Below are 27809 nucleotides of genomic sequence, written 5' to 3'. Positions count from 1 at the left end.
AAAATCAAAGAAATGTAAATGAAAATAATAACTTGCAAGTTTTCTCTTATTATGAGGTTGGCAGTGGTTTAAAGAAATAACAGGAATGCAGAGACACAGGCACTTACATACTATCAGTGAGAATTTAAATTCATATGGCAGCGTGGCAATAAATCAAGTCTCCAAAAAAAATTCTTTTCAGTTTAGCAGTTCTATTTCTAAGAGTTATCCTAAGGAAATCAGAAAAGATGAACACAAAAAGTTCATCCAACCTTTATAATACAGAACATGGGAAAAACACCAGATGACAGCACAGCTATGTTAACCTAGAAATGAGGAAAAGCCAGTGCTGGAGCGTCGCACTGTTACTGTACGAGTGGGCACCTGGGGAACGGGTCTGTGTGTATGGATCTGCATACACATAGGGGAAGTCAGGAGGGTTATATCCAACAACTTTGTTAACCATTTTTTAAGTTTTCTGGATGGTTAGACAACTGTTACCTTACTTTTTTCCCTTTTGCTTTTAAATGCAATGAACATGTATTATTTTTTTTAATATGTTTTAAAGAAAAACAGAGCCTAAGAATCAGAATAAGATGCACTTGTTTACAGTGTTTCTTAAGAATGCATTTTCTCTCCCTATTTAAATGTTAAGAAAACTGTGTGATCTTGGTTAGTTTCTAGAAGAACCTAGAGAAATTTGGCTTGAAAAGATTTTCCCCACTGCCAACCCACTTGCCTAGAAAGGTTAACTGAGCCTACACATTTTTTTTCTTTTAACACTTAAAGAATTGTACATCTGTATAGTTGATAACTCCAGGATATGGCTAGTTTTGTAACAGTCCCAGACTAGCAGTTTCTGTTTATCTGTAGTTAATAACTTTGATTTAGAACTGCAGAGGCATCTGGAGGAATGTGGATATTACAGGTTTTTCATTTCCTTTGATCCCTGTATCATTTTATCCTTTTCTTGTTTGCTCCCATTTAGGTTCTATCATAATGAATGGATCCAGTGTGGTGAATACATCACCCAATGTAAAATCCAAAGAGGACCAGGCGTTAAATGGGCACGATGAGAAAGAAAACCCATTTGCAGAGTACATGTGGATGGAGAATGAAGAGGATTTCAACAGGCAGGTAAGGAAGCGGAAGGTCACTGACACGTGTAACTCAACAGCTGTAATAGTTTACTGTCAGTCTGTTCTAAGAGAATGGGTTCATTGGCGTTAGAATAACTTAAAAATACTCAGAAGCCTGGTCTGGACTGACCAAGAAGCAATTTCAACTGGTAAGGGACCAGATTGAAAGTAGCTTGGAGGAGGGTATTGAAATTTTTCTACCACACTGATTAAAAGAGGATCCAGTGGCGTGGTGTTCCAGTGTAGACTTCTGGGAAACAGCAGTTGTGTGCAGACAGGCCAGCGCAAATAGAAACTCGGGGACCAGCAGAATGCAAGTCTGAGATGGAGAAGTGTATCAGGTCGGGGAAGGCTAGACTGCTCCCACAAAGGTCCGGCAGTAATTGTTTGTCTTACATCTCTGTGATATTAACAGCCCAAGGTAAGCATTCGAGGTAGACCAGTGACTCTGGGAGCACTCGGTTCCCCCCGTGATGGGGCTCTGCCACCCCCCGGGACATTTTATCAGCTGAGTAGGTGAAGGATAACAAAGAAAGCAAGAGAGCCAAAGGCAAAGGTGATGCCAAAGTGCTCATATCCCTTCTGGGGACATTACGTGATCAATAGTTACATGGCCATATCCTGCATGGGAGACAGGAAATGTGGGGTTCTTTTTCTTTTTTTCAGGGGAGGGAAGGTAATTAGGTTTATTTGTTTAAATGGCAGTACTGGGGATTGAACCCAGGACCTCGTGCATGCTAGGCAAGCACTCTACCACTGAGCTACACCCTCCCTTACTTGGAAATGTGGTTTTAACTGAACAGCCCGGTGCTCTGGGGAGAAGGAAACAAGTTTAGGGGGCAGCCAGCAGTTCCACCCCCTGTGGCTCCCTGTGTTGTGGCCTGTGTGACTAGTACATAGAACATGCTCCCTGTCACACCCCTGGGTCCAGTAACCATTTTCTTGGACTGTGCCTGTGAACAGCGTTGATTTAATACAGAGTCATTAACGCTCTTGGGGAGAGTTGGGGCAGATCTTGAGCAGTACCGTCAAATCTTGTAGTTTGGAAATATTTTCTAGTTGTTGGTGTTTTAAGTACCTCGAAACTTACTTATTTGAGGTTAAAAAAAAAAAAGTGTGGCTAATTGTAATGTTACTGAAATAGTATGTTTAAGCTCGCTACCAGTGACTTTTCCTTTGAATTCATGAGGTTAAGTGTGTTAGTCAGTTTGAGTGATTATTTTTGCTTGACCAGCCCCCTAGTGGTGGCACCAGTGAGCCGCGACTCTGTCACCAGGCAGCCTGCAGGAAGTGGATGGCCAGATACGAAGCGGGAGGCCTGTTAAAACCACACTTACTCTCCAGAGTAAAGCATACTTTTTACTAAGAGTTAACAGTGTGCAAAGAAATGTAAAGTATCCTAGCTATATATTGCTTTAGTTTAGGGCAACCTCTAAGAAATACGACTTTGTTTCACTATTCACATTATTTCTTGTTTTGAAAGAATACTACGATGACATCATTTTCTGTTGGTATGCCAAAAAGTGTTCTTTACATCTTTCTAAGGTTCTGAAAGTATTTTTCTCCGGAAGGGGCCTCATTCCCAGAAAAGTGGGCCAGAAGCTTAGAGTTGGTTTTGATTTAATCTCAGGTATTCAGGTCGCGGTCTAGTTACATAGTTTCTATACCTTCTTACTTGTAAGATGGGACATTTAAGGAGAATTGCTTCTTAAAAAGATTGAGAAAAGAATTTCAAGCTTTAAAATGATTTTCTCTGAGTGCCATATGAGTGGGAAGTATCTGTGTCATGTATCAGAGATGTCAGAAGATCTGTGAAGACCTGGAATTTCTGTTATTTTGAATCACTATTTCCTCAGTCTTATTTTTGAATGAATTTGGTTGAAAAAAAAAACTAAAAATTTCATTTTCTCTAGCCTGTCATTAGAAGCATTGTAATTCTTAGTCGATCTCATGGAAGATCATTTTTTTAAACATTTTTTATTGATTTATAATCATTTTACAATGTTGTGTCAAATTCCAGTGTAGAGCACAATTTTTCAGTTATACATGAACATATGTATATTCATTGTCACATTTTTTTCTCTGTGAGCTACCACAAGATCTTGTATATAGTTCCCTGTGCTATACAGTATAATCTTGTTTATATATTCTACAATTTTGAAATCCCATCTATCCCATCCCACCCTCCATCCCTTTGGCAACCAAAAGTTTGTATTCTATGTCTGTGAGTCTATTTCTGTTTTGTATTTATGCTTTGTTTTTTTTGTTTTTGTTTTTTGTTTTTGTTTTTGTTTTTGTTTTTTAGATTCCACATATAAGCGATCTCATATGGTATTCTTCTTTCTCTTTCTGGCTTACTTCACTTAGAATGACATTCTCCAGGAGCATCCATGTTGCTGCAAATGGCGTTATGTTGTCGGTTTTTATGGCTGAGTAGTATTCCATTGTATAAGTATACCACATCTTCTTTATCCAGTCATCTGTTGATGGACATTTAGGCTGTTTCCATGTCTTGGCTATTGTAAATAGTGCTGCTATGAACACTGGGGTGCAGGTGTCATCCTGAAGTGGGGTTCCTTCTGGATATAAGCCCAGGAGCGGGATTCCTGGGTCATACAGTAAGTCTATTCCTAGTCTTTTGAGGAATCTCCATACTGTTTTCCATAGTGGCTGCACCAAACTGCATTCCCACAAGAAGTGTAGGAGGGTTCCCCTTTCTCCACAGCCTCTCCAGCATTTGTCATTTGTGGATTTTTGAATGATGGCCATTCTGACTGGTGTGAGGTGATACCTCATTGTAGTTTTGATTTGCATTTCTCTGATAATTAGTGATACTGAACATTTTTTCATGTGCCTATTGATCATTTGTATGTCTTCCTTGGAGAATTGCTTGTTTAGATCTTTTGCCCATTTTTGGATTGGGTTGTTTGGTTGTTTCTTATTAAGTCGTGTGAGCTGCTTATACGTTCTGGAGATCAAGCCTTTGTCGGTTTCATTTGCAAAAATTTTCTCCCATTCTATAGGTTGTCTTTTTGTTTTACTTATGGTTTCCTTTGCTGTGCAGAAGCTTGTAAGTTTCATTAGGTCCCATTTGTTTATTCTTGCTTTTATTTCTTCTAAGAGAAAATTTTTGAGATGTATGTCAGATAATGTTTTGCCTATATTTTCCTGTAGGAGGTTTATTGTATCTTGTCTTATGTTTAAGTCTTTGATCCATTTTGAGTTTATTTTTGTGTACGGTGTAAGGGAGTGTTCTAGCTTTATTGCTTTACATGCTGCTGTCCAGTTTTCCCAACACCATTTGCTGAAGAGACTGTCTTTATTCCATTGTATATTCTTGCCTCCTTTGTCGAAGATTAGTTAACCAAAAGTTTGTGGGTTCATTTGTGGGCTCTCTATTCTGTTCCATTGGTCTCTATGTCTGTTTTTGTACCAATACCATGCTGTCTTGATGACTGTAGCTCTATAGAGTTGTCTGAAGTCTGGGAGAGTTATTCCTCCAGCCTCTTTCTTTCTCTTCAGTACTGCTTTGGCAGTTCTAGGTCTTTGATGGTTCCATATAAATTTTATTATGATTTGTTCTAGTTCTGTGAAATCTGTCCTGGGTAATTTGATAGGGATTGCATTAAATCTGTAGATTGCCTTGGGCAGTGTGGCCATTTTAACAATATTGATTCTTCCAATCCAGGAGCGTGGGATATCTGGAAGATCATTCTTAATTGCAGAGTAATAACCTCTGAAAGAAAGTGGTGGAGAAAAAAGGTGTGAGTCCCACTGGGACAGTAAGTCTGAGCTCTTGCCCTTGCTTGCTAGGTGGAGGAGGAGCTGCAGGAGCAAGAGTTCCTTGACCGCTGCTTCCAGGAGATGCTGGATGAGGAAGACCAAGACTGGTTTATTCCATCGCGAGACCTGCCTCAGGCCATGGGCCAGTTGCAGCAACAGTTCAATGGACTGTCGGTCAGTGATGGTCATGATTCTGAAGATATTTTGGTAAGAGCATATGTAGTTCGACGTGTGACATAGCGAAAAGAGTGTGGGATTTGGAGTCACAGGCTCTCCCTTCGGCCCTCCAACCTTGGGCGAGCTCTGGGGCCCTCTGAGCTGCTGTTCCTTCACTCATCACCTGCGTGTTAATAAGAGGGTACATTGAAGATGCACCACTCAGAGCGCTGTGAAAGCGTCATTATTGCAACATCACCAGCTTTCATTTTCTCCAGTGGGCTTCTCAAAGCAGAACTGGGATTAAGGATAAAAATTTGAGCGTGGAAGAGGTTTGGTTTCAGATTATCATCTGCTGCTGTCCTTTCCTTTTACTAGCCCGCAAATCTGTATTTATAGTTTTGAATGATGCTGTTAGAAAAACTGCCTGTTCATTGTGGAAGGAACATACTCCTAAGAGGCCATTTTTCACATGTAATTAGAAGACCGGATAAATGAATTCCCTGCCTTCCACAGTTACGTAATGTCAGAATTCTGTAAGTGATACCATTCTCAACACAACTCATGTTTTGAATGATTGTGCCCTGCAGTTTGCCAATGTTTTAGATATGGCAACTCTCCCGAGAGTAGATACCAAAGAGAATGCAGCAGAATGGAGAGGAAAAAAAAAAAACCAACTAGGGATTGTGGTAACCAAACTGGCTTGCTGGAGTACTCTGATTTTCATTAAGCTAAGGTACTCAATGAATTAAAAAATTATTTTTAGAGTTGCACTTAACAAGCCTCTAACGAAAGCACCATGAAGGGAATAGGAGTCTAAAGCAGGAAGGAGAGAATGAGGTTAGCAGGGCTTAATACGTAGGAGCCACTGAGAGCATCCCAGCAGTGACAGCTGGAGTTGCAGGGAATTTTTTTTTTCCCTCTCCTTAAAGCAGAGAGGAAGGTACTGGTAATACTGGAAGCAGGAAGAAAATAAGTTTGAAAGTGCAGCTTGCCTTGGGATTTATTATCTCTTGGTTCTTATTTCAGAGCAAAAGTAACCTGAATCCGGATGCCAAGGAATTTATTCCAGGAGTGAAGTACTGAGCTGGAAGAAAGCTTTGAGGAGGACTTGTATGTCCCCACATCTGGGGACAGTGCTGCACAAAACGGCAGAGCTGAAGAGAGGGATGGGGTGGGCAAGGGGTGCGCAGCGGGGAAGGGGAACAGTGGTTTAACTTGACACTGTGACTAGAGTTAACCAATGCGCTCAGTCTGACTCTACAAGCCTCTGAGTATTGCTCTTTTGTTCTACTGATTTCATTCAGAGCAATTTCCTATTACTGTTATTAGCTTTTTGACTTAAGGAAATTGCAGTCTTCTTTCCCCTTTCATCAGGAATGTTCTACTGTGTGTGTTGAAGCAAAATAAGCTGACCGAGAAAGCCCAGGTGTTTAATTTAAGAATGCCCTTCTCACCCTGCTGTAAGCTTACTACCAAGGGCGTTGAACACCTGCAGAACTACTTGTTGAGTCTGGGTGGCGAGAGGGATGAGCGGGAGAAGCAGGTGTTGGAACCAGAGAAAGCAGCTCCCCGACCCCGTGGGATTTCCTGCGATGAACTGGGATTGCCATGGCCTGCTGAGCCTGTGCCTCCCTGCCCTGAAACCCATTCAGGAAGGCCCAGGCTTAAAGCGCTGCCTTACTGGTACTTCGGATGGTTAGTGAAGCACCCATTTATGGTAGGTGAACGCTGTAAATCCGAAGGAGAGGACTGGGCCGGTGATTATCACTTGGGTCATTCAGTTGCTGCTGGCCTGCTCTTAAGCCTCTGATTCCAGCTACCATCAGACTCATCACTTACAAGGTAAAAGAGCACGGGGGTGGGTTTGCCACTTCATCCCTCATGTTGTCCGGTCCCCTGTCTCCTTTCCACACCAGCCCTACTTTGTTTTTAAGAAAAGATGTTGTTGCCAAAGGTATAGGAGAGGTGTGCTGTGCTGGTCGTCAGCTTCAGCCTGGAGAAGTCATCTCTGAATCCTGCTAGTTGGAGCTTAAGTTTATTTTGACAGGTTTTTTCCAGCCTCATGATGAGTTGGTCCGCCTGGTATCCTTAGAAAGGTTTATGCACTTGTACAAGTAAATGTATTTTTCAAGACACTAACAAGAAGCTCAGTTTACACGTTGGATGCTTCTCCCCACCTTACAGAATTGTGCAGAATAACTACACAAAAGCCCAGGAGAATGAGCCCCGCCTGACCCTGTGGCCCTGTGACCCACTGGGACAGCTTTAGCAGTTAGAGAGTTTTGCTGTTCCCACACACCGAAGCTTTTTGAGTTTTCCTGGTTGGACGTTCTGGGTACGTTCTTTCCTGCCTACGAGTCACAGGGGTTTTTGGTTGTTAGTACTCGTGAGGAACTAAACCGGGCGCTAGGAGCTGCTTTTGTGTGATAGAGGTGTCAGCAGCAGAGTCAGAGCTGAAAGAACGCATCCAGTCCTGCCCGTCCTCGCAGGGGCCTGAGAAGGACAGCGGCTTCTGTATGGCTGCTGCCGCCGCCGTGTGATCGGCCTGTCAGGAAAAGATGGTGTAACTTGAAACAAAGTCTGTAAATACAGTATGTGGATGTGGGACAGAGGTTGAAAGGAAAAGACTAGGGTTTGGAAAGCTTCAGAATTTGTCCTTTTTCTTATGAGCTCCCTTGTTGACTCTTTGAACGGCCACAGGCTAATGTCGGATTGAAAATATGAACCCACATCATTCCCTCATTCAAGTCTGTAGGATGGTGTCATTTGAAAGATGCCCTCCTTGTGAGGTCACAGGTCACAGGGAAGTAGCTTAGGGAGGGAGCTGGTATTGCCAGGTGTGCTTATGAATTCCCAAAGCCTCTACATCAAGAGAGTGAAACTCGTAACTCGTTTTCAGGGAGGGCTACAAATAAAGAAACATCTTAATTCCAGGGCAGCTTTCAGCTGGAGTTGTTACCTTTAATAAGGAGAGGGCCTTGGAAGTGCAGGCAGAGGCCTCTCCCTGCGGGGGTGGCTTTTCCTCCTCCCATCTCCATTCACTCGTCCAAGCTCAGAATTCTAAAGGCTGCTGGAAGTGTGTCGGGATTGCAGAAAGAGGCGTTTTCCAGCCGGTGGTGTCTTCCATCACAGACAGCATTGTGCATTCTTGTTGTGTGGCTCCTGGTCTGAGAAGTCCTAGAGGGGTCCAGATTAAGCCGTTCCTTCATCCTGAAGAAGGCTTGCTCTTCCGACACCAGGATAAGCGAAGGTGTGAGGTGCAGTCCGCAGGGCTTGTCTTTCCACCTGCTGTGGGGTTTCGGCTTGGATGTCAGTCTTCAGCCCGGTTTCACAAGGCATGTTTGGTCAGGACGAAGAAAGCTTCCTGCTGGACGAGCAGTGGAGCCTGAGGGCTGGGCTTCCCAGTCCTGTGCAGAACCAGCGTGCTGACTTCAGAATCAGAAAGCAGCTAGCAGTGTGCCCCCCTTTTTAACGCATGGGTTTGTGCTTCCAACGGTTCCTCTTTAAGCCTACTCTTTTCTCCTTCTATTTTACGTTATGAGGTGGGAGCACAGTTGTCACCCAGACCACAGGCTCAGCTACAGTCAGAGTTTGCCAGCTTCTCAGCAGAAAATATGTGCGGGTCTTGTTGGCTCTTCACTCAGAAAGGCTGGGAACCTCTGTCTCAGACTTTTCCTCATCGGATAGGTTCTGGGTGCAAGGCAGGCTAGACACCTGACCCTTTAAGGGTGACTGGTATTGCAAGTGACCCCTTTGATGTTGAGTTTAAGCCACTACAGTTTAAGCTGTTTTTATTGGCAACTAGAAGTTTAAGTACAGAAACCGAATATGTATTTTTAACAATTGCCAATTCTGGCTGGTCCCAGTGTCAGTTTATTAGTGATTGATTTCTTATTTTTGTGTTTACTGCACTCTGAGACTCCAAAATGAAAATTATTTTATCTCTTGGTCTTCCAGAGGGAAAAAAAAAAAAAAAGGAAATGGCCTTTGAACTGTAGCAGAAAGCTTGATGGATGCAGCCTAGGCCTGAGACCTACAGCTGTGGGTCTTTGGACCAGTTTCTGACTGCAGCAGTTGACTTTTGGGGATCATACAAAGTCATACCCAAAAAGATCATTAGGAAAAGGCTGAACCTTACCAACACCTCTAGTTCCCAAAGCCAGAACAGCCAGCGTCTCTTTAATTAGGGTTCTAATGCTAAGGGTGGCTTTAAAAATGTTTTTAGTGAAACAATCACCATTTTTCAAGTTGTGCATTGCTATAATGTCAAAATTTTGTCTTGATTTTTGAAGAGGTTGGGAAGTAAGGATGTCAGTCAAACCCTGTGACCTCAGAGTAGAAATTAATATAACGTCAGAGAGGAAAGTTGTGTGAAGAAGTAGCCAAAGGAAACAGCTTGACTGAATCTTGTTGTGTTCGTGCCGCTGCAAAACCCATGTCTGTATAAACATCAGGAGCCCAGGAGCCAACACCGCTGAGACTGGGGGTAGCAAGTGTTCTTTGATAAACATCCTGGCATCACAGGTTAATAATGTTGCTTAGTTTTGGTGATGTTGGGGGGTGGGCTCAGGCAGAGGCCTGACAGATTTGACCAAGGTTTGGAGGTGTGCGCCTGGAAGACTGCACAGCCACTGTCCTCCAGGATAATTGCAGATCTCTTTAGTTTGGGAAGCGGGTGGAGAGAACAGAAGGATTGACCTGGATCTGGTCGGGACCCAGAGCTATCAGGAAACTTGATTTCCTCCTGCCTCTGCCCACAGTTCCCCACGTGAGTCATTTCCCCCCTCATTGCCCACAGAGACCATTAGTCCTTCTGGTCCCTGTGTGGTACACAGAGTACTTTTCTGCAGCCACTGCTCTGCTGCCTTGTGAATTTCATCCGTAGGCTTGGTTAGTTACAATTTTGAAAGGGCTTTTTTTTGCCCCTTTGTTTTTAATTTTGTTTTTGTTTCTCCCATCTTAAAGCTGCAATTAGTGACAAAGGACAGGGGAATAGGAGGCTGACCCAAGGAAACACTCAACTGCCCTGCTGGCTACTTGGCCTCCTGCCTCATTGCCCAGCACCTTCTGCTGTCCTCAGTCTAGACTTCGGGGGTGGGGGTGGGGGGTCATACAAATAGGACAGCTGAGTACACTGATCTCTACAGGATGCTGCCAAGAGACTCACCACCCTGTCCCCGGGGGGACAGAAGAGAAATCGACAAAGGGACAGATGCATCATCTTTATTCTGAAAGAAAAAGCCCCCTTAGATTTTGTTACTAGGAGTCATTTGTGAGGTCTGCCGACCTTTCCTCCCCAATCCTACCTTCTGACTGGCTACTTTTAATATTGTAACTAATGAAGAACACTCTAAGCTGTGTACTATGAGTTAGTACAGCGTTTTCACTCTAACTCAACACTGATAATACTGTCCTGTTGGTTGGGAGCCTGCAGAAGTGTTTAATACTTGATGGATCATTTGGGAGGCAAGGACTTTATTATTTTTTTTAAACAACTTTATTGAGGCATGTTTTACATATCATAAAATTCACCCATTTCAAGTGTACAATTCACTGATTTTAGTAACTTTCTTGAGTGGTGCAGCTATACAGTTCTCAGTTTTAGAACATTTTTATCTCCCTCAATAAGATCCTTCATGCCTATTTACATGATAATACCTGTTCCTAGCTCTAGGCAACCACTAATCTCTGTAAATTTGCCTTTTCTGGGCATCACCTCAATGGAAACATACAAAATATAGTCTCTTGGATCTGGCTTTTGTCACTGAGTGTATTTTCGAGGTTCACCCATGACATAAAGCTTGTATTAGTAGTCTGTTCCTTTTTTATTGCTGAATAATATTCCATTGGTGGATATTACCAGTTTGTCAGCAGAGAGTCTTTTAAACTTGGATTTCAACCTCTTGTGGTCTAAATGGAACCCTCAGAACACAGGACTCACGGGGAAGCGGCTGTGCATGTCAGAGGAACGGCTTATCAGAACCAGCTTTGTCATCAGAATCTCCACCTGAAGCTTCTGAGGCCTGAACTGCTGCAGAAATTTTTATAATAATTTTGCAACTTCTTTTTTATATGAAACTCCTGTGCCGTCTACACGTCAGGGCTTCCGAAGCATCTGACAGTTTAATAAGTACAAGCATGTGTTTGAGCGGACAAGAAAGTGAAACCATCAGTACTGTGTTGGATATTTTTTCCTCCCCGACTGGATGGGGGAATCTCTGAACTTTCTCAATGCAGTGCCTTCTCCGTTACAAAGCTGAACCTGTATTAAAGATCGTGCTGCCTTTGTTGGACCGATTTGGAAGGAAAGAGGGCAGCCAGCAGAGAAGGTCAAGAGGAGAAGGGGAGTGGACTTTGTGGTACAAGGGGTCCCCAGAGGGTTTGTGTATGGCCCACGCATCTGCCAGTGTGGAGAGTAAAGTGCGGCCGGTGCCTGCAGCTGAGCATGTCCAGCGGGCCCGGGGCGGGGCTTTGGACCTTTATCCCTGTTTCTCAAGTTTTTAAAAGCTCTTTCTGTTCCTTTTTTTTTCTTTTCCTAAGTAAACATTACATGGTAGTTATTAATACTTCTTTGGGGGAGGGACAGGGCTTTAAAACTGAAGAAAATGATTTTCATAAAAATATCAAAAATGGAAAAAAGTTACTTTTTAAAAAATTTGCTACACAAACCAAATGGCAGCTGTTGAAAGTCTCATTAAAATGAGAATAAAATACATTTGCTGGCAGTGGTACCCTTTTTCCTACAGTTGGGTCCTTCTATTACAGCGGGTGTATGGTGTGTGTTTGGTTTGGTTTTTGTCTCAATGTAGATCAGTTTTAGTTGTGTAATTCTCCATTGTAAATAGTGTTACAAAGTAGTAAAAGCATTGTCTTGGAAGTCACAGGCCTGATTGAATCCCACCTCCACTACTTTGTGCCTTTGGCCTGAACCTGTTTATTTGTGATGGTGTAACACCTTCCTCCTGGGGTTATTGTGAAAATTAGGCTGAATTTAATTTCAGACTCCTGGGTCGCATATAATAGACACTCAATCCATGGTAGTAACTGTGGCAATAATGTGTGTAGCGTTGAACAGAGGTGGTAACAGGAAATCCTTGGGCTTGAAGGGAAATTGGGTAGCTGTCATTTTCCTATTGCTGGGCAAAACTGACTCGTCTAGAAAACAAAGGGGTTCTATATCTGCCTTTCAACCACTCAACACGTCTGAGCACCTGCTAGGTACCAAGCACTGTCCTAGGGGCCAGGGCTGCAGGGGTTAACAAGCAGACATCATCCGTGCTCGGCTTTATTATATGTTAAAAAGATCACAGGACTAGACCGTAGCCCATGGGTTTTGCTTTGAGTGCTGTCTTTTCTTTGCCTTTTTCCTACAATCAGGTTTTAAAAAATTCTGAGCTCACTTGCCTGTTTACAGCTATAGTTCTATTTATACAGGGCCTGGATTGGTCACAGCCTTGAAGTGAATGGGGTATTCATTCATTTAAAATTGTCATTAAACTTAAGTATAATATACTACAGAAAAGTGCAGATACTGTAAACTGTGCAGTTCCTTAAATTTTCAACCACTTTCTGTTGGTGTAAGGTGTAAGGGTACACTCATTTTTCATCCTTAGATTAAAAATTCTTAGAGCACTCATCACAGCTAGAAGACATGCAGTGAATGTTTGCTGAATGGTACAGACGAGGCTGTGCCGTCCACGAGATCACACAGGTAGATTAAGGCAGCGCTGGCCTCTTCAAGTCCTGTTCTTGCTCCAAGCTCTCCTGCCTTGTCCAAAGGCTGTTAAAGCTCAGATATGAATCATATATCCAGCGCCTTGGCAGTACGGCATCCTTTTCATTGTTCCTGGTATCTTATAGGGAAGGAGGTTATACATTTTAAATTAAAGGGAGAGAATCTCATCAAACATCGCTTTATGCATTGCAACCTCCGTGTAATGGAGCCTGACTAGTTGGAGAAAAAGCCAACTCATCACATCTCCTTTGGTCATGGGAACTGGGAACACATCTGACCTTGTGCACGTTAATACCGCCTTCGTTTTTCCAACTAACGTTTAGTCAACACTTACATGTTGGCATTAAAAATCCGTCATGATGTGCTCCTTGCTGTGCTCTAAACCTCCTGTCCAACTGGAACAGCAGAGGCTAGGCAATGGTAAGGAAGTGATGGTTGTATCCTGAAGAACAGATGTCTCTTATTTATAAACTCATACAGTTTTAGATTCTAAATCCAAACTACTGCTTGATCCTGGTCTTGAGGCCACTCATTAGTAAAGTGTTCTTAGGACTGTCAGATCCTGTCGAGGCCCCTCTGCTGGGTCCCTGTTCTTTGCAAGCTATTCACCATATGATGTACTGGGGATTCACTGATAGCTGGCCCCCAGCTGTTGGGACCACACCTAGATGTGAAGAGGGCTGACTGTCCCCCAGGAAGGGACATGGCTTGAGTTCTTATTGCTGTGTTGAGCTAGAGCTGACGGGATGAGAGCCACCACCGTCCTGTTGTACACAGTGAAAGAACAGTGTCATTTGACTTGGGAAACGGGTATTCAAGAGCTGAATCAGAACTCCAAAGTTACCGGGGAGAGCTCCCCCAAGTGCAGATCGTGGACCTCTGCAGCAGAAATGACCCAAGGTTATTTAGCAAAAATGACAATTTCCCATCTCATCTCATCCTTGATCTACTGAATCAGACACCTTACAAAAGGGGGGAAAAAATGAAAATCAGAGTTTAAAACAAGTCTGTGAATAACTGATGCACAGAAGCTTGAGAACTGATGTTTAGGACACAATCCATGCCTTGTAACAGCTTCCACTCTGAACACCCGGAGAGGCAGCCGCTGTGGGTCAAGACTGTCTTCAGTCTTCACCCAGCACAGGCAGAACAGGAAGCCCCGGGCTTGTCTTTACTGATCAAACTACAGTATCCACAGGACAGGAATCCTATACAGGAATCCTATCTGCTTTCCACTGACGTTCGTCATTTCCGGTGCCACACAACAAATGCAAAGTTGTCATCCTGTAACCAGAGCCAGGCCAGCAGTCTCCAGGAATAGGTAGACCACCCATTTGTGTCTAGTTGGCCTTCTGGGACCTCAGCCATCCTCATAACCTCTTAAGAACTCATTCATGCAGAAAAACTGCACAATGTGCCCTTTACCTCTAAGTACCAAATCCAGTGAGGTAAAAATTCTCCCAGATTAGAATTGTACCATCCCCAAAATCCTACTGGGACTATGAAGACAGGGTGTGCTGTGTCTAAGGTTACTTCTGGGGATGTTGCATGGAGAACACTTAGTTTCACTAAAGATGGTCAGGCAGGGATCTTTACCCACTTGGACAGGGGAAAACTGAGACCACAGGTGAAGTGGCAGCCACACGGCATAGGAGTATGCTAATGTGGTGGGGGGGCAGCACACACATAAATGACCTGCCTGGCTGCTGGGCGAGCAGACTGTGACCACAGGCCAAGCACCTCGAGTGGGGCTTTAAACCCTGAGCTAAAACCATTTCTGAGCCCTCTGGGATAACCTCCTGGCAGGTGAGCTGAGGCTGTACACAGCATGTGTGCCTGATAACACCATCCAATTGGGGAGTGGGTAAAGTGCGTTTATTTTCTTCTATATGTGTTTTTTTTTTTTTTTTTAAAAAAGGGAAAAAAAGAAAGAGCCTCCTCCCTTCCCTTCCAGCACCCAATGTCCACTGGGCTTGGAGGGGGTGGAGCCAGGGCCAGCCCCCTAGGAGAAGGTGTAGGAGTAGAAGGCAATGGCATTGACGCTGTAGTCCATGGGGAGCAGGTGCCCGATGTGCCTGGCCCCCAGGCTGGCCCCGCCCAGGGCGGAGGAGTGCCGCAGCTTCATCAGGGTGAAGCTGGAGAAGGAGTTCTGAGCCTGGATCTCTCTGCCCTGGGTCAGCGCCAAAAGGAAACCTGCAGGAAAGAACACAGAGGGCGGAGATGAGAGACCAGGGAGAAGGTGGGGATGAAGAGGGAGGGAAAGAAGAGGCCCAGGCCCTGAGGCTTTGCATGGAGGTCCCACATGCCAAATCCCTAACGGATGGCGCACCAGGTGTGGGAGCCCAGGGACAGCTGTGGGGCCCCAGCACCCAGTGCCACTCAAGGGCTCCAAGGGAGCATCAGAGGCCTTTGAGCTACTTCAGAATGTCTAATGGGAACCACACAGCCACCCAAAACAAGCTGCAAAGGTGCGGACAGCACATTTCTTTCCTTCTGGCCAGGATTATGGTGATGAGGATGTTGCCACATACTGGTCAGAAGCTCCGACTTCCAAAGTTACATTTGTCTTTAATTTTTAAAAGGTGATGCTTATTTAATATATTCTTTGGGAAAAAAGACCTTTTTGTGACTTCAAGGAAGCTGGATGAGACGTTGTAAAAGGGCTCCCTGGAAAAGTGAAGTTTGAGGGTCTTGGTTTGAGACTTCAGTGGCCTGTCCAGGCCTCAGTGCCCAGGTAACCAAGTCCTCCCAGTTCTCCCAGGCCACCTCCTTCCCAGCCCCACCCCTCACCCTTGCCCATCCCCACCTGCCCCCACCTCTTCTCACCTTCCTTCAGCAGATCCCAGCTCTTCCACACAGAGCCCACACACAGGATGGGGAGGCCAATCTCACCCTGGAACAAGACCTGGGCAGAGAGCAGAAATGGAGATTGGGGGCAACCGAGCCTCTCCAGTGCCAAAGTGGGGAGTTTCTTAAGACCAGCCCACTCTAGCCCAATTCCTCCCCTCTAGCCAGGGACCAGGAGATGGAGTCAAGAATAAAGGGTAGAAAATAGGGAGAGTCATAAATGTGAGGGAGAGAAGGGAAAGGAAAAAGGGGGTTAAGCAACAACAGAGGAAGGAAAGAGAAGGGAGGGAAACAGACAGAAGCAGGACTGAAAGAAAGGGCGCAGCGCATTCACCACATTGAACAACTGACTCTATGTATACTGGCCTGGGACCAGCCAGAGGGGAGGCACTGAACCCAAGCACTTCTCTGTTACACACTTCCCACAGATGTTTTCTCATACCCAGAGTTCCTTTCAAATTATATCCCATTTACACAGTTTTATGGGAAAGTCTCACCCCTAATGGGGAAGGGTCAAATCTGGCCCAGCAGCTCCCCACCCCTCATTTCCCACCTCAACTCACCGGGTCAATCTCAGGCAACACTGCCACCACGTGTCTGCCCAGCATCTCCCCAGCCTTCCTGAAGATATACCGGGAGAGGGGGTCTCCCTGCTGAGCACCTGGGTAGGGAGGAGGGAACAGAGCTGGTGAACAATGGGGAGCCACTGGTCCTCAGTTACTCTCTCTCTCTCTGCTGCAGGGCAGCAACAGTGGGAGGTAGGAGTACCGAGAGGCAGCCAAGGTCTGAATCAGGAACAGATGCTCACGGCATGGCACGGGGCTAAGCCAGCCTCCAAAGCTGCCCTTTGTCCTTACTCCCTCGGCCCCCACCAGGAATTTCCACCCTAGGAAGGGTGCCCTGTACAGAGGTGGCTCATTCCAGGCACTTGAGAAGGGGAACCCCCCTAGGGGGCACACTGGCACTGGAGGTCTGTACTCCAACTCACACTGAGTTCTTCAGTCGGTCCCTGAAGGTCTCTCAGCTCTGGGGCCCCAGGACCCTACCTGAGCAGCTGGCCGGTACTCCTGTCGGGGCCCCCCACCCGCCTCTAACAGTCTGCTGGTGGTCAGCCCAGCCCCCTCCTTGCTCTGCTCTGAAGGGGCCTCAGACCAGCAGATCTCAGAGGGACCTACAATGCCCCGAGGCTTCAGGAATCCAAATGAAGGGAGTGTGGGCTGTATAATGGAGAAAGAAATGTGCAAACAAACATGCCCTGTGGTTCAGCTTCTCCTGATACCCAGCCAAACACGCCTCGCCTGTCCGGGATCCCCTAGTTCTGTGGGTATCATCGGTTAAAAAAGCAAGTTATAGATTTGCCCAAAGGACAACAGCCTCATACGTTTCTCAGAAACAGACACACAGCCTGCACAAGCCATGACAGCTGTCAAAAGGACCAGGTTACATAAAACAATTGTCATTACAACCTGTGTGTCCTGCCTCCACCCCAAGGCCCACCAGTACCAAGGCCCATGGTGGCAGAAAACAGGTCACCTGGACAAAGGGAAATTGGCTTCCAATCCCCATGTGACCCCTACTCCACCCTCCAATTGGGGAGGTCTTTGCAGAACAAAACCAGATAAAGCCCTGCCCCACCTCCAGTACCTTCTGCAACTTTCCGGCAAAAGCCAGCAAACCTGCATTTATCAAAGTCTCTGTACAGGTGGGTGAGAATTCCTAGCCGATCTGGCACCTGAGAGGCAGAAAGGGCACAAGACAGTCAGCAGCAGCAAAGGAAGACCCCCAGTGTGCCCACCCAGTTGGCCTTCCCGATATCTCTACTGTTTGAAAAGCTGGGGAAATGTTTACGCTCTAGAGAGTCCAAGGATTTGAGATTTCTCATTTGAGAAAGGTCCGTTTTCCCCAACATGGACCCTGCTGCTCTTTAGAGGTTAGCTTGGACGCAACATAGAACACACATCTGTGCCCACCAGAGTATTCTGTAGTTCCCCGAGGAGCTCTTGAAAAGATTTCTTGGGCCGAAGGAATCTAAGGACACCGCACACTGCACCCCTCTCTTAAAGAGAGTCACAGGGCAGATCAAGGGCTCCGAGAAGTCCTAACCAGGAAATTGATTTGTTTCTCCCCTCTTATTTGACCACAAGATCTATCTTCTTCCTCAACCAGCTTACACCCCTGTAACACCTCTGAAGGTCCTGAGGAACCAGAGATCCCCCGGCAAAATGGAAGGAAGAGGGGGTGGGGGCTAAATTGTGAGCATTTACGGCAACGTACTAAGCATGTTATACACACTGTGTCATTCAACCTTTGTAACGACCTAATGAGAATGACTAAAGGATAAGAGAGGGACTAGCAGACATGTCAGTGGAGCTTGGAACCAATCTGTTGCTTAACTCCACTTCCCACAGCAACTGCCATGAGAAGTGATTTCTCTTCCTGGCCCCTCCATACTCCTTACCTTGGCCCAAGCCAGAGTTCCTCTTCAATCGTCAATCCCTAAGCCTTGAGAATACAGGTCCTTCTTTCCAGCATCTCTACTCTTCCTTGACCCTGGCCCCAGCTCACCTAAGTGGCCCTCGTCCAGAGAGACGTCTATCAGATAAATTTACCTCCCTTCTCCTCTCCCACCTTTCACCTCTGCTTCAGCTCCAGGCAGCTGTTTCCTAATCCACTACAAATGAGCACAGCCCAAACCAAGAAGGGCGGTCAGTCCCTGATGCCTGGGGTAGGAGGCTGTACCTTCCCAAGAACCCTCCCCGCCCATTTCCTGAATGCGCTCTCCTCCGTGGCCTGTGCAGGTCAGAGGCAGCTCACTGTCCAACACATCTGCTGACTTTCCCCGCTGTCCCTGTGTCTGTGTGCACCGCCCCCGATCTCACCCCGCCCTTCCCATTCCAGCCTAAAATGGCACCTGCTTTCACCTCTCAGCAGAGTCTCGCTGCCCAAGAGTGAAGTCTAGCTTGTCCCTACCCTACCCCCTCCTCATGCCCGGAACCCTCCTGGAATGCACCACCTGCCTCATTCTGAATCCTGTCCTCACCTATGACTTCTCCATCCTCCAGCTCTGACCCACAACTCACCCCGACCTCCCTCTGGCTCACCCAGCCCCTCTCCTGCGTTCACCCCTGCACAGTCTCCCACAGCCCTATCCCAGGTGTGCACGTTTACCAGGGGGCAGGGGAAGTACCTGGAAGTAGTTGAACATGGCCTGTTTGACATAGCCAATGTCATGCGGAGCCGCCTCTAGGTTGTCGATGGAGTCAAACACTATTTTCACTGCTTGGTGTGCAATCCAGTAGGCTGCAGAGAGCAGAGAGGGCTAAGAAGATGGGGGCAATCTCCCCAAGCTCACAGGGAAGGGAACTCAGACCTAGACAGGGTTGGGTATTACAGAGAATTAGGTGCCCCGATTCCCAGCCTGGGGTCCTCTAACTAAACTGTATCTGACTGACCCACATGATGGAAAGCTGGAGGGGGAAGACAGAACAGGTGAAGCTGGGTCACACCAGCTCCTACCCCCGCAGACAGACACGGTCAGTCAGCTATCACACAAACCACCACGGTCACTGCCAGGAGCGGGGCCCTAAGGGCCCTTATGCAAACGTACACCTGCTACCCATATAGAGGTGGTGGTGGGAGCTTCCATCCCTCCTTCCCATGAGCAGACTGGTACGGCTACAGCCTTAACCTTCGTAGTGTCAGGTCCTTCCTAAGGACTCCAACAGTCAGCACAGATAGGCAACAGCCATTAGGCTGAGGCATGGCTCTTGAGTCCTGGGTGCAAATCGCTGCTGAAGACCAAGGCCAGCCAGGAGTCCCACAGCTCCATCTCCATGATCCCAGTCATTACCCTGCCCTCAGATTCAGGAGGTGTCCCAGAGAGCCCCCAGGCGTCGGCAGGCCAAGGGGAGGCGGCGAGAGGAAGATGGGGAGCTGCAGGGAGGGAAGGGTCCAGGACCCTGAGCCAGCCCAGTCGGCGTGCACTCACCTGAGCCCTCGTCTCCCATCATGTGGCCCCAGCCGCCGCAGCCGCTCTCAGAGCCGTCGGGATTGATGAGCCTGCAGTTGGAGCCTGTCCCTGAGATGAGCACGATCCCACCTGGGGAAAGGGCACGGGACACTCAGCGCGGCCGAGGCCCTGCAGAGCACAGAGCTTCCGACTGAGGGACGACAGGACAGACACCAGCCCCAAGCAAAGCGATCACCACCCAGTTTTGCAGAGAAAACCCAGCCCAGCTATTTTCCTGCCTGAAGGAGGAGGGCCTGGGTCTCAGAGAAACCCCAATCACATACAGCCCTTTTTGGGGAACAAGGAACACGAGTCTGTCTCCTTGCCCAGCCAGCCTTCAAGTGACTCCCTGCTTAACTGAGTCCCTGCCATGTGCCAGGATTGTGCTAGACTCTTTTCACATTCATTCAATGCCCTGACCCACCTTATGAATCTAATTACCCCCATCTCATGGATGAGGAAATTGAAACTCAGTTTCGTAACTTCTCCAAGATCGTACAGCTGGTAAAATGGGAGCTGAGATTCAAACGCCAGTCTCACAATGCCATCCCCTTCTGCGCTGCCATCACACTTCCTCCCATTTTCTTTTCCACACTTGCTGCTTTCCCTAGCCAGCTTCATCACTGCACTGCCTGGGGCGTCCTCCTCTGGAATGGAGTTTTATGCTGGACTCCATTCTCTGCTTCCCATCAAGATGCCCTTCCTGCCCTCCTTCCTCCTGCCCAGTCCCTGCTCTGGCCAACTTCAGCTAATGAGAGGAGTGGGAGGTATGACTGAGGCTGCCTTCCAGGTATTTGCAAGTCAGGTTCTGCCAGCTAAACCTAAGGGGCTTCTTCCCCCAAGAAAACCACTTCTCAACCTCACCCCTCCCTCCACCTCCTCACCATCCGGCGTGGCTGTGGCGATGGAGCCGGCTGCGTCGGTGGTGATTAAGTAGCTTTCACTCAGGTAAGGAAATCGGTCCCTCAGCTCCTCCATCAGGATCCTCACCGCGTCCTCCTGATCCCCACCGCTCAAGGATAGGCCCTAGGCCACGCGGGAGGTGAGCGAGCAAGCAGGGCCCCAGACCCAGCTCCTTTCTCAACCCCCTCCCCTTCTGATGTCTGCCCCCTGCTTTCTACATCGGGGCATACCCTGCTCATGCGGCCCGGGTCCTTCCACCCCACACAGTGACTCATCAGAAGGCAAGAACCTGGACTGAGGATGGACAAGAGAAAGGATTCGACACGGCCAGATTTGGAGCTGGAGAGGACAGTAGCGCCCTTAACAAAAAAAATCAGGCAGAGGAGCAAGCTGAGGGGAGAGAAGCTTGGTCCAGAATACACAGGGTCTGGCTGTGCCTGCAGGACATCTCACTGAGGGTGTCCCGGCAGTAGCCGGAGCTACAGCAACTCGGGAGAATGGGCTGAGCTAGGAATAATGGCTAACATTCATCGGAGCTTATGGGCCAGGTTCCCTGCAAACCATTTTGGGATGTACCATGTCATTTTACTTCCCCAGCAACTCTGAGGTAGCTACTGTTATCTGCATTTTCCAAATGAGGAAACTGAGGCTTAGAGAAGGTAAGTAACCTGCTTAGGGTCACATAGGTGTTGAGTGACAAAGATTCAAACCAAGATCTCAGTGGCTCTCCAAAGCCCTGTGCTCTTCCAATCCATGTGGCTTGTAGGTGGCAACTGGAGCCACAAGAATGCACGAGATGAGGTGAGTTTCTAGACCAGAGACTAGGCCCTCAAGGCCTTTCCTTCTGCAGTCATCAGACTCATCCAGTGCAAACTCACTGTCTCAGTGCTGCTGTGATCTCATTCCCAAGCTCTACCAGGACTCACCAAGCTTCGTAGAGGTACCAGAGGATCCACCCCTGCTTTCCGTTTGGCCCTGTTCACCATCTCGTTGATCCTCTCCACACACTTGTCTGTCCCGATCAGCTGGCCCCGATCAAGGGAAGGAAGAGTTACAAAGGCTCGCATGACCTGTGTTGCCCCTATGAGCTGCTAATGAGCCCCCAGCCACCACCTTAACAGGAACTACAGAGACTAAAACCACAAATCAAGCCCACCGGTCCCCTCAGTGTGGCCTTTACCCAGTGGTTTGTGCTGAGTCCATCCGCTTCTGCCAGGATCTGCCCATCCTCTGAGAGTAAAAGGACCTTGGACCGTGTGCCTCCCCTACAGAACACAAGGGGGCACTCAGTCTTGCTCAGAAAAACCTGCAGACACAGCTAAGCTTGTGCAGTCCTGGTCACAGGCAGAGCCCAGTGTGATGGAGACAGCTTCAGCAAACCCAGCCACCATTCCCAAATGCCCAGTTGCCACCTCCTCTGCAGTTTGGCGTTTGCTGTGTTCTTGGATTTCTGAAACACATTTCCCGTTCAGCCTCCCTTGGGGGTGTCCCACTTATCCTGCAAGACTCTACTCATATATCACCCAGTCCTTGAAACCTCTGATGTGTGGCCCTCCACCAAAGCTCCATTAGTTCAGCCATGTCAGTGCCCCTACGAACTCCTCTGTAGTAAAAGTGTGTTAAGCTGCTTTACTGTGCGCCTCTCTCTAGACTACAAACTCCACTGGGTAAAGCTCTGGATCATTTATTTACCTGCATGAATGGCACAGGCAACCCTCAGTAAATGTGACTGAAAAGAATGGCACGTCTCTCTGCTTCTTTCACAAAACCAAAGGCTGCCTTTTGCAGCTCCAGCTGCCAAGGTCTTCAAAACACTCTCATGAGAAATGCTGACCAGATGGCAGGGAGTTAATACCTGCTTAAGCAACTAAAGGGTCAAATGCTTATTACTGGGGCAAATGGTAGTTTCGACAGAGGGCTGTGGTGGTGCAACGTATGTTTATTGATCAGTACTTTCAGGAATATCAGAAGAGGACACAGAAGACCTGCTGATCAAACTCACAGGTGACAAGAAGTTGCAAGGAGTAATTAATGCATGAGGTAGCTGATTAATCGTCCCAAAAAATCTCTTGACAAGCTGGAAAAATGGGTCATACCTTACACCTGAATAGAACAGGGATGAATGCAAACTTCTGTACTTTTTTTTTTTAGTGCAATAGATACAGGGCAGGAGAGATCAATCATAAAAATGCACGTGAAAAAGACAGACTTTGGGGTCCATGAGTCAACAGTGAGATGTGACTGCCCTAGGAATAATCCAATCTTAGATTCAAAGTGCCCTGTCTTGAGACAACAGCCACTCTATTATGCCCTGATTTGATACACCCAGAGTCACAAAATATTGTCACTGGCAAGGGACTTGGCGACCATTCTGTTCATCCCTCTTCTGACTTGACACATAAGGTAACTGAAGCGCAAACAGGGCAAAAGTCTAGACCACCGTCATACCGAGGGCAAGAGCTACTATCAAAAAGTCCAGTAGACAAGCTTCCGAGCAGGAAATTCGCAAGAATAACACAGGGTGGATCTAGAGTGAGGAGCCCGGAGTGCCGACAAGAATGGAAGGGCTTCTGGCAGCAGGACAAGCCAGCAGTCTGGCTCGTCCAGCTTCAGTTCCCAGATACCCTCCGGCAAAGATCTTTGTCCGGGATTCCACCACCCTCCCACTGCTCTCCCCAAGTCCAGCAACTTCACACCTGACACCTGTTCAGCAAAACTCTCTCTGGGAGCAAGAATGCAAAAAAGGAGCTTCTTCAGCGGGGCCAGGTGGAGCGGGTCATCCGTGGGAGAAGGGGGCGTGGTTCCGCCGCAAAACACAAAGGTCCCCCCCCAGAGGTGTGGCCGTGGCACACACAGTGCGTGCAAATCACAAGACTGCGCGCGCGAGGGCACCGCCTCGCGTGTACACACTCCTCCACGAGGCCCCGCAGCCCGAAAGCCCAAAGTGGCCGAACCCTGACAGAGGCGGGAGGCCACCAGCCTGCCGGCCTGGCCACGGCCTTCCTTCCGCCCTGCCCAGGGAGCGGCCCAGGCCGCCTCCCAGGCGCCCCTCCCTGACTCCCTCCTCGAGGCCGCACTCACCCCTCTACACCCCCGTAGAGCGCGGCCATGCTGCTGCTACCGCCTCCGCCGCCGCGGATCCCGCCGTTCGCTTCCCTCCCGCCGGCGCTCCCCTCCCTCCAGCCCGCTCTGCACCGCCCCGCGTCACGTGAACGCCCCGCCGGTCCAGCTGAGGCCCACTGCGCCTGCGCGGGGGCGTGGTGCCCCTGCCCGCCGTCGGCCCCAGAGCGGCGGGCCGGGCGACTCCGGCAGGCTGGGTGAGTCCGGCAGGCTGGGTGAGTGCGGTGCTTAGCTGCTCCTCCGGACCTCCTCCCCACCTCCTGGGCCCCGCTTCTGGAGATGAATATGGGATCCCCAGCGGAGGAGCCAGAAAGCAGTACCCGGGTCGCATCCGCTAGACGCGTCACTGACCTGCCCTCCCCATCAGTGCCCGGAAGTGGCTGGCAGCCCCGTCTGGCGCGTGCGCAATGCTTGTGAGCCACGTAGACTGTGGGTGAAACAGTGACGCGCGCTCGGCTGGACCCCCCAGCGGTGTGTGAGGTCGGGGAGCCGGGCACGCAAGCTGGGGGGCCGCTGGGACTCTTAAATCATTATTGCATTGTTCAGCCCGGCACCTGCCTGTCAGTGGCAGTTACACGTGCACGCACAAGCACCCAGGCCGACTTGACTCTGCACTCGTGTGAATCTGCGTAACCCGGAGTAACTAGAAGTGGGCTGGGGAAGGGGAAAGCCCTGGAGGCTGTTCTTGTAAGACCAGAGAAGGAAGCGGTGTTTTTACTACGCGCTTACAAAAAAAGTTTGGTTCTTTGTGGAGGATATTGGCAGAGACATAGACTGCTTGGCAAACTAGCAGGTATGCTTTGTGAAATAAAACATTTTTTTGGGCAGGCAAAAATTTAAACAAAAAAGTTGTTCTTTGGCTTCCTCTTTTCCTCCTACTGTGCATAGTGTATCTGCATTATGCATGGAGCAAACCTTCCCAAGGCAGAAACACCTGCTCAACCAAAAGAGCAACATTCTCCTAGCATCAGTAAGAGAGCTCCTTAAAGGTTACATTCCTTCTTGATAAGGGGGTCACGTAGCGCTTAGATCTGGATTATGTAAACTGCCAATAGTACATCATTTAATGTACATCCTTCTCTCTCAAAAAACTTAATATAACTGTGACTTGACTTCTAAGGGGCAGAGCAGTACTCAGATAATTCTGAGGCGCTCCTCTGAGGTTATAATCCTCAAATTTATCCGGAATAGAATTTTGTTTCTTTCCTAGGTCGACTGATTAACTTTTCGTCGACAGGTTTTACAAGCCTTTTGTTGCCCTCCAGCCACCACTGCATTCTTCTTCCTTCCTTGCACCAGGTCAGGACAGGGAAAGGTAGTGCAAAGAGAGAAAATACTAGCCAGGTCTGAAAATCAAGCTGGGGCTCCTCCTCCTCTGTGGGCTCATTCGGGGGGTGCTGGGCCCATGAAAAGTAGCAGCTCGAACTAGGAGGGCAGTCAGCTGCACTTGGTATCTCTTCAGGAACATCAGCCTAGGGAGGGGTCTGTCGCAGGGTGGTTCTCAAGCCTGTCCCCACTCTCCCATCCATCTCTCCGGTGTGCCTGCAATCTTCTTATACAGAAACCCTGCACTAGGAGCCTCTTTCCCTGACAGCCAGCTGGATCTGGTTACGCTTTGCTGTGAACGCTTGGCGTGTATGTGCTTTTAAAACTGGAAGAGAGGAGTCTTTTCATTTCTTACCTACTTGGGACACAAAAACACTCCAATTTAACCCGCAAGAGTAATTAAAAAGTAAATTACATCACAGAGAATATCAGAAGGAAGGGTAGGATTTTTTTTTTATGCCCACCTGTATCATTTACATCCATAGCACGTCAGAGCTGGAAGGTGTTTAATCCATACACACATATTTTTAGAATAATGGAAGTAATAGGTTCTGGTCAGATTAAATTGGAAGGATTTTTGAAAGGAAGGAGATTGTAGGTGGATTTTCAAAGGACGAGTAGCTTTTCATGCACTAGTGCAATGAGCCTTGGGGTCTATGTGTGTGTAGTATTAAAATTTCCCTTTGTGTTTCCTGTTAAAAAAGGAAGCAAAAGAGAAAGGTTTGAAGATAAGGATTGAGCCCACCATTCACTAGCAGATGCTCTTCGGTGAATTACACATAATTGCCACTGCTTCTCCTCCTCTACAAAGTGGAGATAATAAACATCCACCTACACAGACAGGATTTAAACATCAAAAGAGTTTTGGAAACCATTATTAAGTACTACACAGACCTTAGCTAATTTTTATTGGCATCACTAGTTAGTATGGGCTGTCCAACCCAGTAGCTACATGTGACTACTGAGCACTTGAAATGTGGCTACTCCAAAATGAGATGTGCTGTGAGTGTAAAATACAGGAGTGCCCAGATTTAGTACCAAGTTAGAATGTAAAAGGATCTGCAGTAATTTTTATATGAATTACTTGTTGATTTACCTTTTGAGAGATAGTGAGTTAAAAGTATATATTATTGAAATCGATTTTGCCAGTCTGTTTTATCTTTTTTAATGTAGTTGCTAGAAATTGTTTAAAATTGTAGCATAATCAGTTTACAGTGTTGTGTCAATTTCTGGTGTGAAAGTTTTAAATTACACATGTGGCGCACCCATTTCTGTTGCACAGTGCTATTCTATATTTTGTCTCCTATCCATCCAGGCCAGACGATTTCAAAGTCATTAAGTGCCTGTTTATGAAATGACTAATTTAAAGAAGAAAACCACATTGAATAAAAGACTATATGTTTGTGTTGTACATTATAGTTCTATAAAGCTCTTTTATGTACCTTTATCTCATTTGATCATTCTAACAACCCTATGAAAAGATCAGATTTCTGACCACATACTACAAGTGAGGAAACTCTGAAATCAAAGTAACTAGCCTAGGTTCACACCAATGAGAGATGTTGCTTATAATGGGTGTGGGTATTTACTGTAATGGGACGGAAATAAAGATGTTGCAATGCAGACAAGTGTTAACGACTATTTAGCTTTGTAACAGTTTAATGCCTGTTTGTACTGGGCTTGCAACATCCCAGCGGCTGCTCCTGTGATGCTTATGAGGTTGATAAATTCCTCTAAGAATCTGCAAGCCACAGTTTCATTCTCTGTCTTCTCTCCTTTGTCCCCATGACTCCAAGAAGGCCATATTTCCTTGGGGAGGGAAAGGGCAGGTAAGAGGGACAGTGGAAAAATGTCTTCCCTCCCAAATCCACTTAGAATTTCAGGGAAGAAGACTTTGGGGCCCAAGATCCTGAGCAAGTTATGTGGACTTGGTTCATGAAAGCAAAACTACATCTGTTTTTACTCACCACTGTACTTCCAGGGCTAACCTTGGTACCCGACACGTGCTGGGAGGTGCGTGAAGAGTTTTGAGAGTGCTTCTAACTGTAAAGCACTGCACCACAAACATGACGGGTAGTAAATGCCTCACTGTGAACTAAAGAACGAAGCAAGCAGATTCTATGGCAGAGGCAACTGCAGATTAGGGAGAGGAAGACGTTTGGAGAAAATAGAAGTGAAATTGTGAACTGGGGAAGCAGGAGTTGGACAAGCGGTCAGGGGGCCTCAAAGGGACCTAGCCCTAATCTGTCCTGCATTGGGAAGTGGCCAGTACATGTGTGACCTCAGCACTGGGCTTCAGGATAATTAATCTGGCAGGTTTCTTATAGCAGGACAAATGGGAGGGAAGAGCCTGGAGCAGAGAGACATTTAGAAGGCAGGGGCAATGGCCCAGGCAAGAGATGAACAAGGAGGTGATAAGGGACAAGGCAGAAGTCATGCGAAAGGATGCAAGTAGGGAGGCGGGGGGTGTCATGCTGACCTTCTCCTCTGTTGATCTAGGATGATGGTAGAGACAGAAGCTGGTATTGGCTTTCCCACAAGGAAAGAGAGGGGGTGAGGGGCGGCCTTACTAAGGGGTTGGGGTGGGCCTCTGAGGCTGGTAGCTGTAAGGCAAGAGCTCTTCCAGACCTGCAGGACCACCAGGAACAACCCAGAAGGAGCAGGGTGAACACAGAAGCAGGAGTGGATGACTGACTGTACACAGTCTGCTCTTCAAGTTTCCTCTGCTTTGATCTGAGGTGGTTCTGAAAGGGGCAGCCTTAGGCCAAGGCAGCAACCCCAGAAAATCAGGTTGGTTTATTCCCTCTTC

At 47.4% G+C, this 27809-nt stretch overlaps 2 protein-coding genes across 3 annotated transcripts in view; one reads left to right on the top strand and one right to left on the bottom strand.

Annotated features, from left to right (window-relative positions):
• Positions 1 to 11785, top strand: part of PAIP2B (poly(A) binding protein interacting protein 2B) — a 36280-nt gene extending 24495 nt beyond the window's left edge. Inside the window, exons 2-4 of one of the 2 annotated variants that reach the window (XM_014551861.2) lie at positions 968 to 1116; positions 4932 to 5075; positions 6087 to 11785. In XM_014551861.2, the coding sequence (XP_014407347.1) occupies positions 979 to 1116; positions 4932 to 5075; positions 6087 to 6143 (339 nt within the window). In that variant the 5' untranslated portion in view covers positions 968 to 978 and the 3' untranslated portion in view covers positions 6144 to 11785. Of the gene's footprint in view, positions 1 to 967; positions 1117 to 4931; positions 5109 to 6086 lie in introns of both variants that reach the window. The other variant, XM_006176100.3, reaches the window with a different exon arrangement.
• A 2863-nt stretch (positions 11786 to 14648) lies between these two features.
• Positions 14649 to 23919, bottom strand: NAGK (N-acetylglucosamine kinase). The gene is made up of 10 exons (XM_032497782.1): positions 23636 to 23919; positions 21735 to 21819; positions 21481 to 21579; positions 20536 to 20677; positions 19631 to 19741; positions 18830 to 18942; positions 17287 to 17374; positions 16206 to 16303; positions 15622 to 15700; positions 14649 to 14988 (listed from the first exon to the last, which is right to left on the bottom strand). The coding sequence occupies exons 1-10, from the start codon at positions 23662 to 23664 to the stop codon at positions 14798 to 14800; spliced, it is 1035 nt and encodes a 344-aa protein (XP_032353673.1). The 5' UTR covers positions 23665 to 23919; the 3' UTR covers positions 14649 to 14797.
• Between the last annotated feature and the right edge of the window lie 3890 nt (positions 23920 to 27809).

This window comes from Camelus ferus, chromosome 15 (genome assembly GCF_009834535.1).
Source record: "Camelus ferus isolate YT-003-E chromosome 15, BCGSAC_Cfer_1.0, whole genome shotgun sequence".
Taxonomy (NCBI): domain Eukaryota; kingdom Metazoa; phylum Chordata; class Mammalia; order Artiodactyla; family Camelidae; genus Camelus; species Camelus ferus.
The sequence above is the reverse complement of the archived record's forward strand: the minus strand, read 5'-3'. Positions and strand labels throughout refer to the sequence as shown.

Bases quoted from the DNA above. Each gene is read 5' to 3' on its own strand.
- NAGK (XM_032497782.1), bottom strand. From the start codon at position 23,664: ATGGCCGCGCTCTACGGGGGTGTAGAGGG. The intron at 21,820-23,635 runs GTGAGTGCGGCC...TGTGTTCTGTAG, and splicing joins CTCTACGGGGGTGTAGAGGG to GGGAGGCACACGGTCCAAGG. The intron at 14,989-15,621 runs GTGAGAAGAGGT...TCTTTCCTGCAG, and splicing joins CTGGGATCTGCTGAAGGAAG to GTTTCCTTTTGGCGCTGACC.